At 38.4% G+C, this 12,865-nt stretch overlaps 1 protein-coding gene across 1 annotated transcript in view; it reads right to left on the bottom strand.

Moving 5' to 3' along the window:
* The window catches only part of LOC134532011 (transcription initiation factor TFIID subunit 6), a 28,431-nt gene that overhangs the window by 11,592 nt on the left and 3,974 nt on the right, over window positions 1-12,865 (bottom strand). The window contains exons 4-7 of the mRNA XM_063368135.1: window positions 11,069-11,222; window positions 8,458-8,593; window positions 4,497-4,676; window positions 3,278-3,512 (exon numbers count right to left, since the gene is read on the bottom strand). Coding sequence (XP_063224205.1) covers window positions 3,278-3,512; window positions 4,497-4,676; window positions 8,458-8,593; window positions 11,069-11,222 — 705 coding nt within the window. The remainder of the gene's footprint in view (window positions 1-3,277; window positions 3,513-4,496; window positions 4,677-8,457; window positions 8,594-11,068; window positions 11,223-12,865) is intronic.

Here is a 12,865-nt window from a genome sequence, read left to right as displayed (position 1 = left end):
CGACGCCTAACAACCTTTTTTTTATTCACTTCGGACATTTTAATTAATTAGAAATTTGCTGACCGTAGTCGTAGACAAAGCCCACAGCGAGGCGACAAAGGGTTTTGTCCAGCCGTCGCTGCCCGGAACTGATCTGGGCAATTTAATGTAGTCGTATTAAGAATCTCTAAGTTTTTTTTTTCTCCTTTCTGGAGGTACAGTATAAATTTTTTTTTGTGTGCTCTGTTGTACGAAATATGGTGTGATTTTTACATGAATAAAAGAAACAGGTAATACATAGAACATTGAGTACTAGTACTAATTTCTTCGTAACCTGCTTCTAACCTGTATGTTCCACTCATCACCAAATTTGAGCTAGCCGGAGGTGGTGAGTGGTGACAATATGTGCATTTAACATCTGCTGATTTTAGCTCGGTTTTCTGCGTGCGTGTTAGTGTAAGCATCTTTTATTCATTCGTTTTTCAGGTTTCCTTCGACACACAGTGTAAACAAACAATGGCGTATGTCTGACATAATGTTTTAACACTTCCTAAACTTGCTTCCCACAACATACTTCCCATATTGCTACAATCAGCACTCTTTAATTCAGCATTATTAGGTTCTGCACATAATGTTACTCTGCACCGATCAAGCTGTTTGCATTCTGACTTTACACGAGTTTACTTAAAACTCTTGTTGTAAACAAAATAGATCATGTATCAGGCATGGCTGATTCATTAACATTGATCTTTTTCTAAACAAACAACCCCTGCCTTACTGAACAAAAAACTTATTTTTTAAAATTGTTTTCAAATACTTATAAACATTAAAGAAATATCTATTGCCAGTTACGAAACTGTGAACAAGTATTTATTAAAACATTCCTATAAAACTATAATAAAAACCGTAAAAAAATCCCAAATTCTGACTATTTGAATTTGGTATTCCCATCCAAGATTATTTATTATATATGTATTTGATTTAAATTGGGAGGCGTGGTGGTTAGTGGTGGATTTTTCACAAGTGAAAATGTGGCAGACGTTGCCATGGCCTATGGTTTTCTTGGGGTGCTCTTCGTTCCCAGCACAAAATCATTTCGTCTCTCCTCCATACTCGTTCTCGTCTCACCTCATGCATTCTACAGGCAGACCAGAATGAAGGTGTGTCCCATACGCATGACAGCTGGCTCCTGTGAGTGTCAGCCCCGTACCATTCAGGCAGACAGACCCTGCCTCACGCAGGAAACTACATATCGATTTACATTCAAATGAAACTGAAACTGATGCCAATATGTAGAGACAAGATTATATGGTTTTATTTTTAGTCCAATTGTTTTTTAAAACCAAAGGATTTTGGTGTCATTGTTTTTGTTTTTAAAAAAGCTGTTTTGTAATACATACTTACTCCATCAAACAGAGGTAACATTTACATGCTGCTTTTTTAAGATAAAATAATTTGTAATAAATTGGTCTAAACCAGATAAACTCAGAGCAATAAAAATAAAATTAGCAAGTATTTATGGTTTAAAAGTGATTCAATAAAAGATGCACAGTAAAAAAAATTAAATTATTATTTTTTCTGAACCATTCACTTTGGTACAATTTCCCCACAGGAAATAATGACATTTCTTGAATTTCAAACAATAAAAGATTAATTTTTTTACGATTTGTATTAAGATTTAGTTAAATGCTCCTCAATTCCAAGAATTAATTGCATTATGGTGCACTAGCTGGAGTGTCCAGCGTTGCCCGGGCTAACCACAACATAAAACACATCTATGCTATTATTAAAAAGAAGTAAGGTTTGTTTGTTGCCACCTCACGGACTATTATCATAAATCAATACGCCTACCATGCTCTTTAGAAATTTAAGCCCACCTGATATGTGCGATGTCACAAGGCTACTAATGAAAGACTTAAAAGCCAACTTAATTGTGGTGACTATCACCGGCCCAGCGGCCGGCCAGTTTGCGCACATCCGGAGGATTTCAATGAACCCCACGGACTTGCCCATATTTTTCAAATAGCTTCAGTTTTCCGTAAAAACCTCATTTGTACTGACCATTAAAAAGTCTCAGGGTCAAACATTCTCTCTGGTTGGCATTGATTAACGAAAAGTGTGTTTCTCCCAAGGGCAACTATATGTTGGTTTATCACGAGTTGGAACTCCAGAAAACCAAAATATTTTGCTACCAGAACATGAAAAGACTGCTAACATTGTGTAAACAGAAGCTCTAAACCAATAGTTAGTTTGTAATAAAAATTAACATTAAACTGTTAAATAGACCATTTGTTGAGGAAGGTTATAGGGGAATATGTAGATCTAATATAATTCAAATTTAATACGGGTTACGCCGCGGGACTCTGCTAGTCATAATACAAGGAACATCACTACAGAGTTCCAAGTCTGTAGGACATACACTTGAAAATTGAGAAATTTTCATTTTGAGGTCCCATTGATTGCACAATCTAGATGCATCAAGGCTACGCATCATCGCTAAGCGAATGGGTTTCGCCAAGGAGAAGGATAGGAAGTTGCCAGACCTTACTATATGACTACACGGCAGAAATAGAGAAATGACTTAAAACTCACTTTTATGTTTCTGAGACCTACCTCATGATTTTCTATTACGAAATTGAATTAATCCCTTTTCACTCCTTTAGGGATGGAATTTTCATACTTATATGTAGTCTATGTCTCACTCTCCAGACCATAAAATATCTATGTGAAATAAATCATGCCGATCCGTTGCTGTGTTGCTGCGTGAAAGAAGGAAAAACAAACAAACACACACACATTCAATTTATAATTGGACGTAGCTATGCAAAAAAGGAAGCAACCCACAATTTTGTTATATTTTATTTGAAAATAAAATTAAAATAGCACAAGGTTGATCGTACCGTCGTTGCTATTATTACATCAGTATTTATACTAGACCATTAAAATAATACCCACATTGTCAATTACGAGAATTACAATTTGTAATCAACTTTAACTTCAAAATACTCAGGATAGGTTTACGTGTGGGTTGGTTCCTTTTTGCATTACTATGTCCATTATGTAGTCTATGTCAATCTCCAGACCATAAAATATCGATATGAAATAAACCATGCCGATCCGTTGCTGTGTTGCTGCGTGAAACACACTTTCAATTTATAATCTTAGTACGGATTAATTTGTATTTCGGTGTTGTGCAATGTTCTTGACGTGCCGGTGTGTTATCGCAATGCACCACGTGATCTTGTCCCCCACACGCGTGACCCGGGACCGGGGGGGAAGGAGGGAGGGAGAGACACACCTTGCACGGAGCCGTAGAGCGAGGAGAGGGGCATGCGCTCGTCGCGCAGGAAGCGGCAGAACATGCGGGTGACGCGCGACTGCACGTTGTTGGTGGCGGTGTTGAAGTTCTTGCAGATCTGCAGCATGAGGCGCGAGGCGAAGTCACGCAGCGCCCAGTGGTTGTCCAGCTCGGGCCGCACGCACAGCTGCTTGCTCACGACGCACGTCGCCACGGCTGGCAGCAGCTCGTGCAGCTGTGGGATAGCACGGGCCACACCGGCACTGCATCGTCGCCCGTCCCGACACCTTGTCTGATGGACGGTGGCTTACTTCCATGCGTTTATAATATAAAGAAATGCACACACACACACTTTCAACTTGATGTAAGTTTTTGGACATACGCCATTGCTAAGAACTTTTTCTATTGAAGAAAAAAAAATAAAAAATAAAATAAATAAATAAACACCCTCCCCCCCCCAAAAAAAAAAAAAAACAACACAAAATTAAGCAAAAAATTGCTGTTGTCAACAAGGATATAAACACCAAAAAATATTCCGTAACAGGAATATGGTCAACAAAACAAAGAAAAATGTACTAAGAGAACAAAAAAAAACCCCACAAATGACGACACAGAAATACTGAAACCAAAAAAATTCAGCACAACGGTTGAAACGAAACAAAAACACGACAAAACGAAAAGACGAAACAAACACAATAGTTTTCCAAAACAGAATAGAATGATAAAAAAACCCCACAAATGATGACAGCACAAAAATATTGAACCCAAAATAATTCAGCACAACAGTTGAAACGAGACAAAAACACGACAAAACGAAAAGATGAAACGAACACAATAGTTTTACCAAAACAGAAACAACTGACGTTTCGGGAACTGCTATCTGCTCACGTCCTCAGGCAGAGACGCACATGGTACGGAGTATTATACTATACAATATTCAAATAATGGTTTTATTTTCGAATAAGTATGTGTATGAACCAAACGGATTAGAAACATTAATTCTTCTGTTGTGTGATTGTGTATCTCTTACCGAATATTTTTTTTTTTTTTTAAATTAATGATGTGGGTAAAATTTCGAACATACAACGATTAACTCTGAACTAACTAAATGTGTATTTCCAGCCAAGGCGCATGGTCGGAATCCACATGAAAAATGAACTGAACGCAAGCTTCTCGACTGGTGCTGGATTACGTAACGGTCCACGGAGACGGCACTCACGTATTTCTCGAGGTAGAGGGACTGGTTGTCGAGCAGCGCCTTCACCATGCGCATGAGGTAGATGAGGAGGGCGAGGTTGTTCTGCACCACGTTGACCTTGACGCCCTCGGCGATGAAGGTGCACATGCGGGGCAGCATCTCGTGGAGGCCGGGGTCCGACGCCAGGCTCTGCAGCGCCTCCTGCAAGCCCGCCAACCGCTGAGTGAGCTGCAGCTCTGCTCGGCACAGGGAGTCCGCTGGGGCGCAGGAACAACTACTAGCAGCAGTGGGTGAGGCTTCAAAATACAAAGGCAGAAACAACTACTAGCAGCAGTGGGTGAGGCTTCAAAATACAAAGGCAGAAACAACTACTAGCAGCAGTGGGTGAGGCTTCAAAATACAAAGGCAGAAACAACTACTAGCAGCAGTGGGTGAGGCTTCAAAATACAAAGGCAGAAACAACTACTAGCAGCAGTGGGTGAGGCTTCAAAATACAAAGGCAAAAACAACTATAAGCAGTGGGTGAGGCTTCAAAATACAAAGGCAAAAACAACAACTATAAGCAGTGGGTGAAGCTTCATAATACAAAGGCAGAAACAACAACTAGCAGCAGTGGGTGAGGCTTCAAAATACAAAGGCAGAAACAACTACTAGCAGCAGTGGGTGAGGCTTCAAAATACAAAGGCAAAAACAACTATAAACAGTGGGTGAGGCTTCAAAATACAAAGGCAAAAACAACAACTATAAGCAGTGGGTGAAGCTTCATAATACAAAGGCAGAAACAACAACTAGCAGCAGTGGGTGAGGCTTCAAAATACAAAGGCAGAAACAACTACTAGCAGCAGTGGGTGAGGCTTCAAAATACAAAGGCAAAAACAACTATAAGCAGTGGGTGAGGCTTCAAAATACAAAGGCAAAAACAACTATAAACAGTGGGTGAGGCTTCAAAATACAAAGGCAAAAACAACAACTATAAGCAGTGGGTGAAGCTTCATAATACAAAGGCAGAAACAACAACTAGCAGCAGTGGGTGAGGCTTCAAAATACAAAGGCAGAAACAACTACTAGCAGCAGTGGGTGAGGCTTCAAAATACAAAGGCAAAAACAACTATAAGCAGTGGGTGAGGCTTCAAAATACAAAGGCAAAAACAACTATAAACAGTGGGTGAGGCTTCAAAATACAAAGGCAAAAACAACAACTATAAGCAGTGGGTGAAGCTTCAAAATACAAAGGCAGAAACAACTACTAGCAGCAGTGGGTGAGGCTTCAAAATACAAAGGCAGAAACAACTACTAGCAGCAGTGGGTGAGGCTTCAAAATACAAAGGAAGAAACAACTAGCAGCAATGGGTGAGGCTTCAAAATACAAAGGCAGAAACAACAAATAGTAAGGGTGGGTGATTCTTAAATATTCAAAGGCAGAAACAACTAGCAAGGATGGGAAAGGCTTCAAAAATACAGACTAAATTTTTTTTTAATATCCAACTACGTACCAGTTCTTAATCAATTTTTGCTTTTGGCATCATTTTCAAAACAAATCTTTTTGTTTGATTTAGGTACTTTTATTTTTAGGTACATAGTTGTCAAACATTACATTTAGGGGTGTGTGTAACATATGGGTGCTTATAAAATCAGAAAGAAAGCAAAAAAAATAACGAAACTTTCAAAGTACTAATTACATCTGTGGTTTGTTGTAAGATACTGCTATCTATGTGTGCTTAAGAAATAAAAATGTTTTCCATGATTTGTTTATTAGCAGAGAGTAATGTTGATTTTTTATTCATACCTTTTTAACACACTTTTATTAGATTCACTTGTAACTAAGTAATCAAATTTGCTAAGTCTATTTTAACCTACTCCTAATTGAAATATTGATAATGATTAGAAACTTTTCAAGTATATGTAACCCTGATGACAATACAATAATTTTATGACTATGAGCCGGAGAGAGAAAAGGGGATGATATAAGGGCAAAAAAACCACTACTTTGGTGCTATGGGCAATAACCATGCTTTTTGCATATCCATGAGTCCAGGGCAAGGTGGGAAATTTGCCCTAAGTCGACTGCCCCCCTCAAGGAGAAAATAAAAGGGGGGAGGGGGGGTTAAACCCCACAATTTTGAAAATATCATAAATTGATTTTTTTTCTCTTTGGAGTGTTTCCGAGACATTTGGGGTCCTTAACACCTCCCCCTCCCCCGGGAGAGGTCATTTGCCCCTGATTTTTGAAAGTCGGGACAATCAAAGTACATTAATTTTGACATGCTTCCGGGGCCTTCGGGCACCACGGGACCTCCTTGGGGAATGGGGGTCAGTTGCCTCTGAAATTTTCGGGACTTTGAAAATTGAATTTGTAGTGCCATTCGAGGAATTTATATATATATAAAAAAATTAATACAATATGAAAAAAAAAAAAAGCAAAAATTAAGATTATATTAAAAAAAACTAAAAAAAAAAAAAAACACACTTTAATTGTTGTATGAACTTAAAAAGTAAAGCAAAAATCTTTAATATTTTTAAGAAATTTGTTCAACGACAGAATTAACTACAACTCGTATAACAAACGTTTTTAATAAGCTAAAAATAAGAATCAGTAATGAACAAATAATTAATTTTCATGAAAAAAAAAAGCACTGGGTTCTTAATCTTAGTTGTCTTAAATTTTCTACCACTCATGTCTATTTTTTAGGAGAAGGTCATCATGAAAATGAAAGAAGAGAGCACCCCATGATATTTTATTCATTAAAATTAATTGTTTATTTTATTACTTAATTTTTATTTTTAGCTTATTAAAAAATTTTCTTATAAAAAATTGTAGTTAATTCCATCCCTGTTAAACATTTTACATAAATTTAAAGATTATTTTTTTACCTTTTAGTTCATACAACAAATAAAGCATATTTTTTTAGTTTTTGAAAATATAATTTTATTATAGAGCACTTATAAAATAAAATAAAAACTAGAAATTCAGGTGGACTAAATATCTTGTCGGTATTTGTATAACCCAACAACAAACTAAGAAAGCTAAAAGAATAAATTTATGTAAAAGTTTCTTAATTAATATAAATGACAAGAAAAATATACATATATTCCAGTGACATAAAACAAAAAAAGTTGTAAAACTCTTGACATTTTTCAGTGACTATTGGTAGGCCCGTGCGAAGCTTTGACTAAGCAAATCAATCGAAGCTCTTTTCAATATTCAATCTGACTTCGCCAGGAAATTTGCTATATTTGTTTTATTGTGATGCAAAGCTTTGCATCCTGATGTGAAGCTTCGCTCATTAATATATTTAGTTTTTTTTTTATGCTGTACATGTTGTGCTTGAATAATGTTGGTTACTTAAATAAATAAACGGTTTGCTTTTATGAATGTTCAATATTAATACGATGCATGGTCATTTTATAATTTTTATTGAATGGTGTTATATATTTTTACTGCGTGGTGGTATATATATATATGGTTAATCACTTAATTGGTCCGAACATTGCAAATGTTAAACAATTTATTTTCTCTCTTAAATTCTGTATTTTGTAAATTAAGTGTACTACAGCTTCGCTAAGGATAATATTCGCAATTTGATTCGACTTTGCACATATTTTTAAACATTCAATTAGATATTTCCTTCGCATCAAACTACTAGTATCAGTGGCGTAGCCAGGATTTGTGTATGGGGGGTGTTAAGAAGCATGCCCCCCCCCCCCCCCCCCCCCCCCCGTATTACAGCGGGGGGGTCCTCAGTTTTCAGTACTTAAATTTAAATATTGTAATGGTAAAAATTTTATTAATTTTAATATGAAATTTGTTTGAGTGATGAATAAGAAATTAATTAATGATTTGGTGCTAAGGGGGGGGGGGGGGGGTTTGAACCCCTAACCCTCCCTCCCCCCCCCCCCTGGCTACGCCCCTGACTAGTATGTACTCGCACGGGCCCAGGTGCCGGAGACGATCGGCCGGGGGACTCGAGCGGCCGACACTCACCGCGCGCCGCGCCTCGTCCGACCCCACGCACGCCTCCGTGATCTCCTTGTAGTAGAGCTGCTGCTCCACGGACAGCTCGTGGGTGGCCAGCTGCTTCACGTGCACCGTCTCCACGTTCCGCAGCTTGTGGAACTTCCTGCGCACGACACATCAGCACTCAAAACACACGGCCACCATTCCTCAGTCACGATCTTCAAGTGCACGCTGACCCTCAAAGTAAGGGTCTTTAGAACTGCTCAATGTAGAAATCCAGATCCAAAAATATATTTCTCCTGCATTTGTAGGGTTTCGGATTGATCCCGTTCATATTAACCCTTTAATCTAAAAAGCACGTTAGCACAGCTGGGACTTATATGCCTCGTTGGGTAAATACGGTAGACCTACAAATCGATGGAACTTCCTGTGAGCAAAAATTGTGTTATAAAACCGTACATTTGATCAATGCAGCAGCAAAAGGAGAAATTGACCCAGAAGAAGGATTAGAGCTTTTTATTCAACTCTGTATCGATCAATTAGAGCTCAGCGGGTTCTTAAATTCCATGGAAGGGGGGGAGGGGGAGCCTGAACACCCCCCCCCTCCCCCGCCCCCCTCCCGGGATTTACGCCCATGGCCACAACCAATGATCTCCATTCAAAACAAACATAAGCAATTTATTACCCGTTGAGAGTACTTCAGTGTGTCCACAGATACCAGGTGAACAACTTTCAGGACTTGCAAGACCTTTTCAATAAAATTTTCTTCTACCCATTTTTATATCACAGGGTAATTTGCTATACGAATAATGAGCAAAATTAAACACAGGCACATGTCCCATGCACGGAATTCTGTGGAAGGAATCTCTGCAGAATAAATGACAGCACAGACGAACACAATCAGTTGGTTACATATTCATCTCCGTTGTCCATTCCAGAAGTTTTTAGTATGAGAACCAGCTTAAACCAGCAATGGAATTTGTCCAAGAAATTATGTTAAATCAATCTTCCCCGTGCAAACAACATTAAAAGAAAAAAAAAAAAAGTAAAAAAAAATACATTCACAGAGGCCACACAAATCTGTAATATAAATTCCTTGTTTTCCCCTGAGCATAATTTCAAAATTTCCCTTAAATTCTAAATAACTTACCCATTTGGCAATTTTCTGAAATAAAAAATTCAGCTTCCACCATCCCCTCAGCTTAATTTGAAAATAGGATTTAAAAAAATTTTTTCTAACACAACCTTTGCATATGCCAAATTATAGTGTGTATAACTTTGCACTACAAAATAACCTGGAAAAAAAAAAGTTCTCACAGTCAGACTGGGGTAAGACATTGTCCCCTCAAATTACTATCACTGCGGAATCTCCACAATGTCGCCAGCATTCGAAGTAGATTCCCTGATTTCCCAGAATGTGCACACACCCAAGCACGGCTTCAAACTTATTTTTCTACATTTCGTATAGAGTTATTTGAAACTATTAAATTTTCGGTTTTGTAAATATTCCAAGTCTATCTCTGACATGGAGTTGCTTGGCTTCTGGGTTGAAGACGCGTCAAAGTCCAAGATATCACCAAAGTTTCGGTCGACGCTGCAGTCGTCATCGTCAGGGAGCAGATACCTAAGAATCAAAATAAACTTTAGGCTATGTAGCCACAGTGATGATAGAAACCATTAATTTTAACATGGAGTGTAGTGCCTACAGTGGTTGTGCGTTAAAAAGCTGTCCTCCTACCTGGAATTTCACAAATGGAAAACGTAGTGGACATTGCCAGTGGTTTTCTCAGGGTACTCCAGTTTCCCCACACCCTTGCAACACGCCTCGCACTAAATGTCACTTCACCTTTATCGGCGCATGAAGTCCTCGATGTTAAGTGCCTTCAATCACACATCAATAACCTATAACTTAAGCTGTAAAAATAAACGTCGACTGAAACACCCGCGATATCTTCGCCTTCGACGCGGCTACAACCTAGAAGCCAAGCAAGTCCGACAACGGCCGCCAAAGCCTGCGACCTTTACCATCTCTGACTTATGTCCGCCGCACACGGTACAATATTCCTTACAATATTGTAAGCTAGGCGTCGTACTGGCTCTACTACTAGTTACTTCACTCGAATTCAAACTGGATACTAGTAGCTGTACGAGCTGGGCTACTGGTTTTGCGTAATAGACTGCGTCCTATTTTCGTTGCTTGGTGCGTCCCAATATTTAAGGAGTGGCCAATCAGAACTCAACGAAAACAGCACGAGGGATTGTTTACACTCTCAAGCGCGCATGTCGTGATAAACATGGACGGAAAGAAGTGGAATAGTGACCAACTCCTCGTTTTAATAAATGCATACAAAGAAGAGCCTTTTTTTTTGCATGCAGTAAAAAAATGTGAATAATCATAATAAAAATTTGTTGGGGAGAATATTCTGTTAACAAAACTAGTAAGGCAGCTAGAATCGCGTGCAGCAGAAACTTGTAGCGCCGCCTAGTGTTTCAGCTTGTAGCCTACACAGTACAGAAACCAGTAAGCATTCTAGTAAGCGAACTAGTAGAAAATATTGTACCGTGTGCGGTGGACCCTTATTTAACGTGATGCTTGGCAACTCTGCACGACGGACCCTCCCCGGAGTCGCCAACTGACCCGGTGGCGGGCTTCCCGCAGGACTCCTTCTCCTTGCCCAGCTTGCCCAGCTTGCCGACCGGGTCGATGCTCTCCAGCTTCTGGGCGTCCTTGGAGACGGGCGGGGGGTTCTCCGGCACCGTGGGCTGCACCCCTTCGATGCACAGCCAGTGCGCTGCGCAACAGGACACGCCCCTTTGTCGCTCGCTCGCTCACCCCGCCACGCGCGTTCCAGCCTTTTCCCAATCTTTTTTTATGTTTAAATTTGTGCTACAAATGCCAATGTAAATAAATCACTTCCACTCAATTTAATATTTAAAAGTTTAGGTAATTGTCATTAGAGTTGAGTTTTCATTGTAAATGCAAGATGGCATCTTTCAGTTATATTTCCTAAGAAATAAAAATTTAATGTTTTCATATGATGTTACTGATTAAATACAACGAAATGAATTTCTAAAATTTTCATTCCGAAATTTCCTTTACAAATTAAATTTTTTTCATTGCCTTAATATATAAAGTTGTGTCTAAAACCTTTGTGTTCTTAGAGCATATGAAAGGACGGTAATAATAGCAAATATCATACATTGGAGAGAAAGAGTAAATGCCCATTATTTGCTATGAGCACGATATTTGTTTCAACGTGCTCTTTTGCCAGATATGCCCTTAGAGCATGGTTTCAACCATTTTGTCATTATTATTATAAAGGTTGGCTCTGTTTGACTATAACACATAATTACTAATGTAATGCCTTGTTGTTAACAGTGACGGACTGATACAGATAGTTTGTCCTGTGAAATAATAATTGGTGTTTAGAATTTATATTTACCTTTCAGACTATATACAACTGTAATAGTCCTGTCAAAAGAGAGTATTTTATGGTTTTAAAAAAACCAACAAGTAGTAAAATAGAAAAAATAGATGTATTATAATTATCAATGGTATAGAAAATAAGATCTATAGTATAAACAAGCTGGGTATTATAAATATGGTATCAGAAGATGCTATTTGCTCTGTTCTGCAATCTAAGAGTGAGACAAATAATAGCTAAGGACAAGATTTTATGGTTTTATTTGAAGGTCAATTTCATTTCTAAGACAGGAGATTTTGGTTTTATTTCTTTTATTTTCAAACATTGTATTTCTTTATAAAAATAGTTTATGATTCTACAAAGAGGAAGCATACATAAAGATTTCATTACTATCAAGCATGTCTAGAACAGCAGTTCCGAGAAGGTGTTTCGCGGAATCCTGGGGTTCCGTGAATCAGGACGAATGTCACACGAAGCAGGCACAATTATTGTCAAATAACTTTATTTGAAGGAATTGGGGTTCCGCCAAAAGAAAAGCCGATCATAGGGTACCCTGCCTGAAAAAAAATTGGGAACCGTTAGTATAGAAAAAACTACAGAGAAAAATAAAAATATATATCTGCAATTTTTAGTGTGTTTGAAAAATTTGCCAACGACTCTAATGTAAAAAAAGGCTTTACTTATATGAGATGCAAGATCAAACAAAGCAATATTAAATCTTTCCAATCTGTTTTAGTTAATATATATTTTGGTACAAAATTCACGTTAAATAATTTTCATTTAATAGACAACAATTCTTTCATTTGAATTGCAGATCTAGTTTATGTTTTTTTATTACATTTCGGTGTTATATGTTGTATTAACATGCCTTGCGCAATTCACCACGTAACCTTGCCCCTAGCTACGGGATCGTCCATTAATCACGTGAGGCTCGAAAAGGGGGAAGGGGGGGGGAGGGGGGAGGGAAAAATCACGAAATATCACAAGGGGGGGGGGGGGGGGGTTGTAGA

This window comes from Bacillus rossius, chromosome 5 (genome assembly GCF_032445375.1).
Source record: "Bacillus rossius redtenbacheri isolate Brsri chromosome 5, Brsri_v3, whole genome shotgun sequence".
NCBI classification, from domain to species: domain Eukaryota; kingdom Metazoa; phylum Arthropoda; class Insecta; order Phasmatodea; family Bacillidae; genus Bacillus; species Bacillus rossius.
The sequence above is the reverse complement of the archived record's forward strand: the minus strand, read 5'-3'. Positions and strand labels throughout refer to the sequence as shown.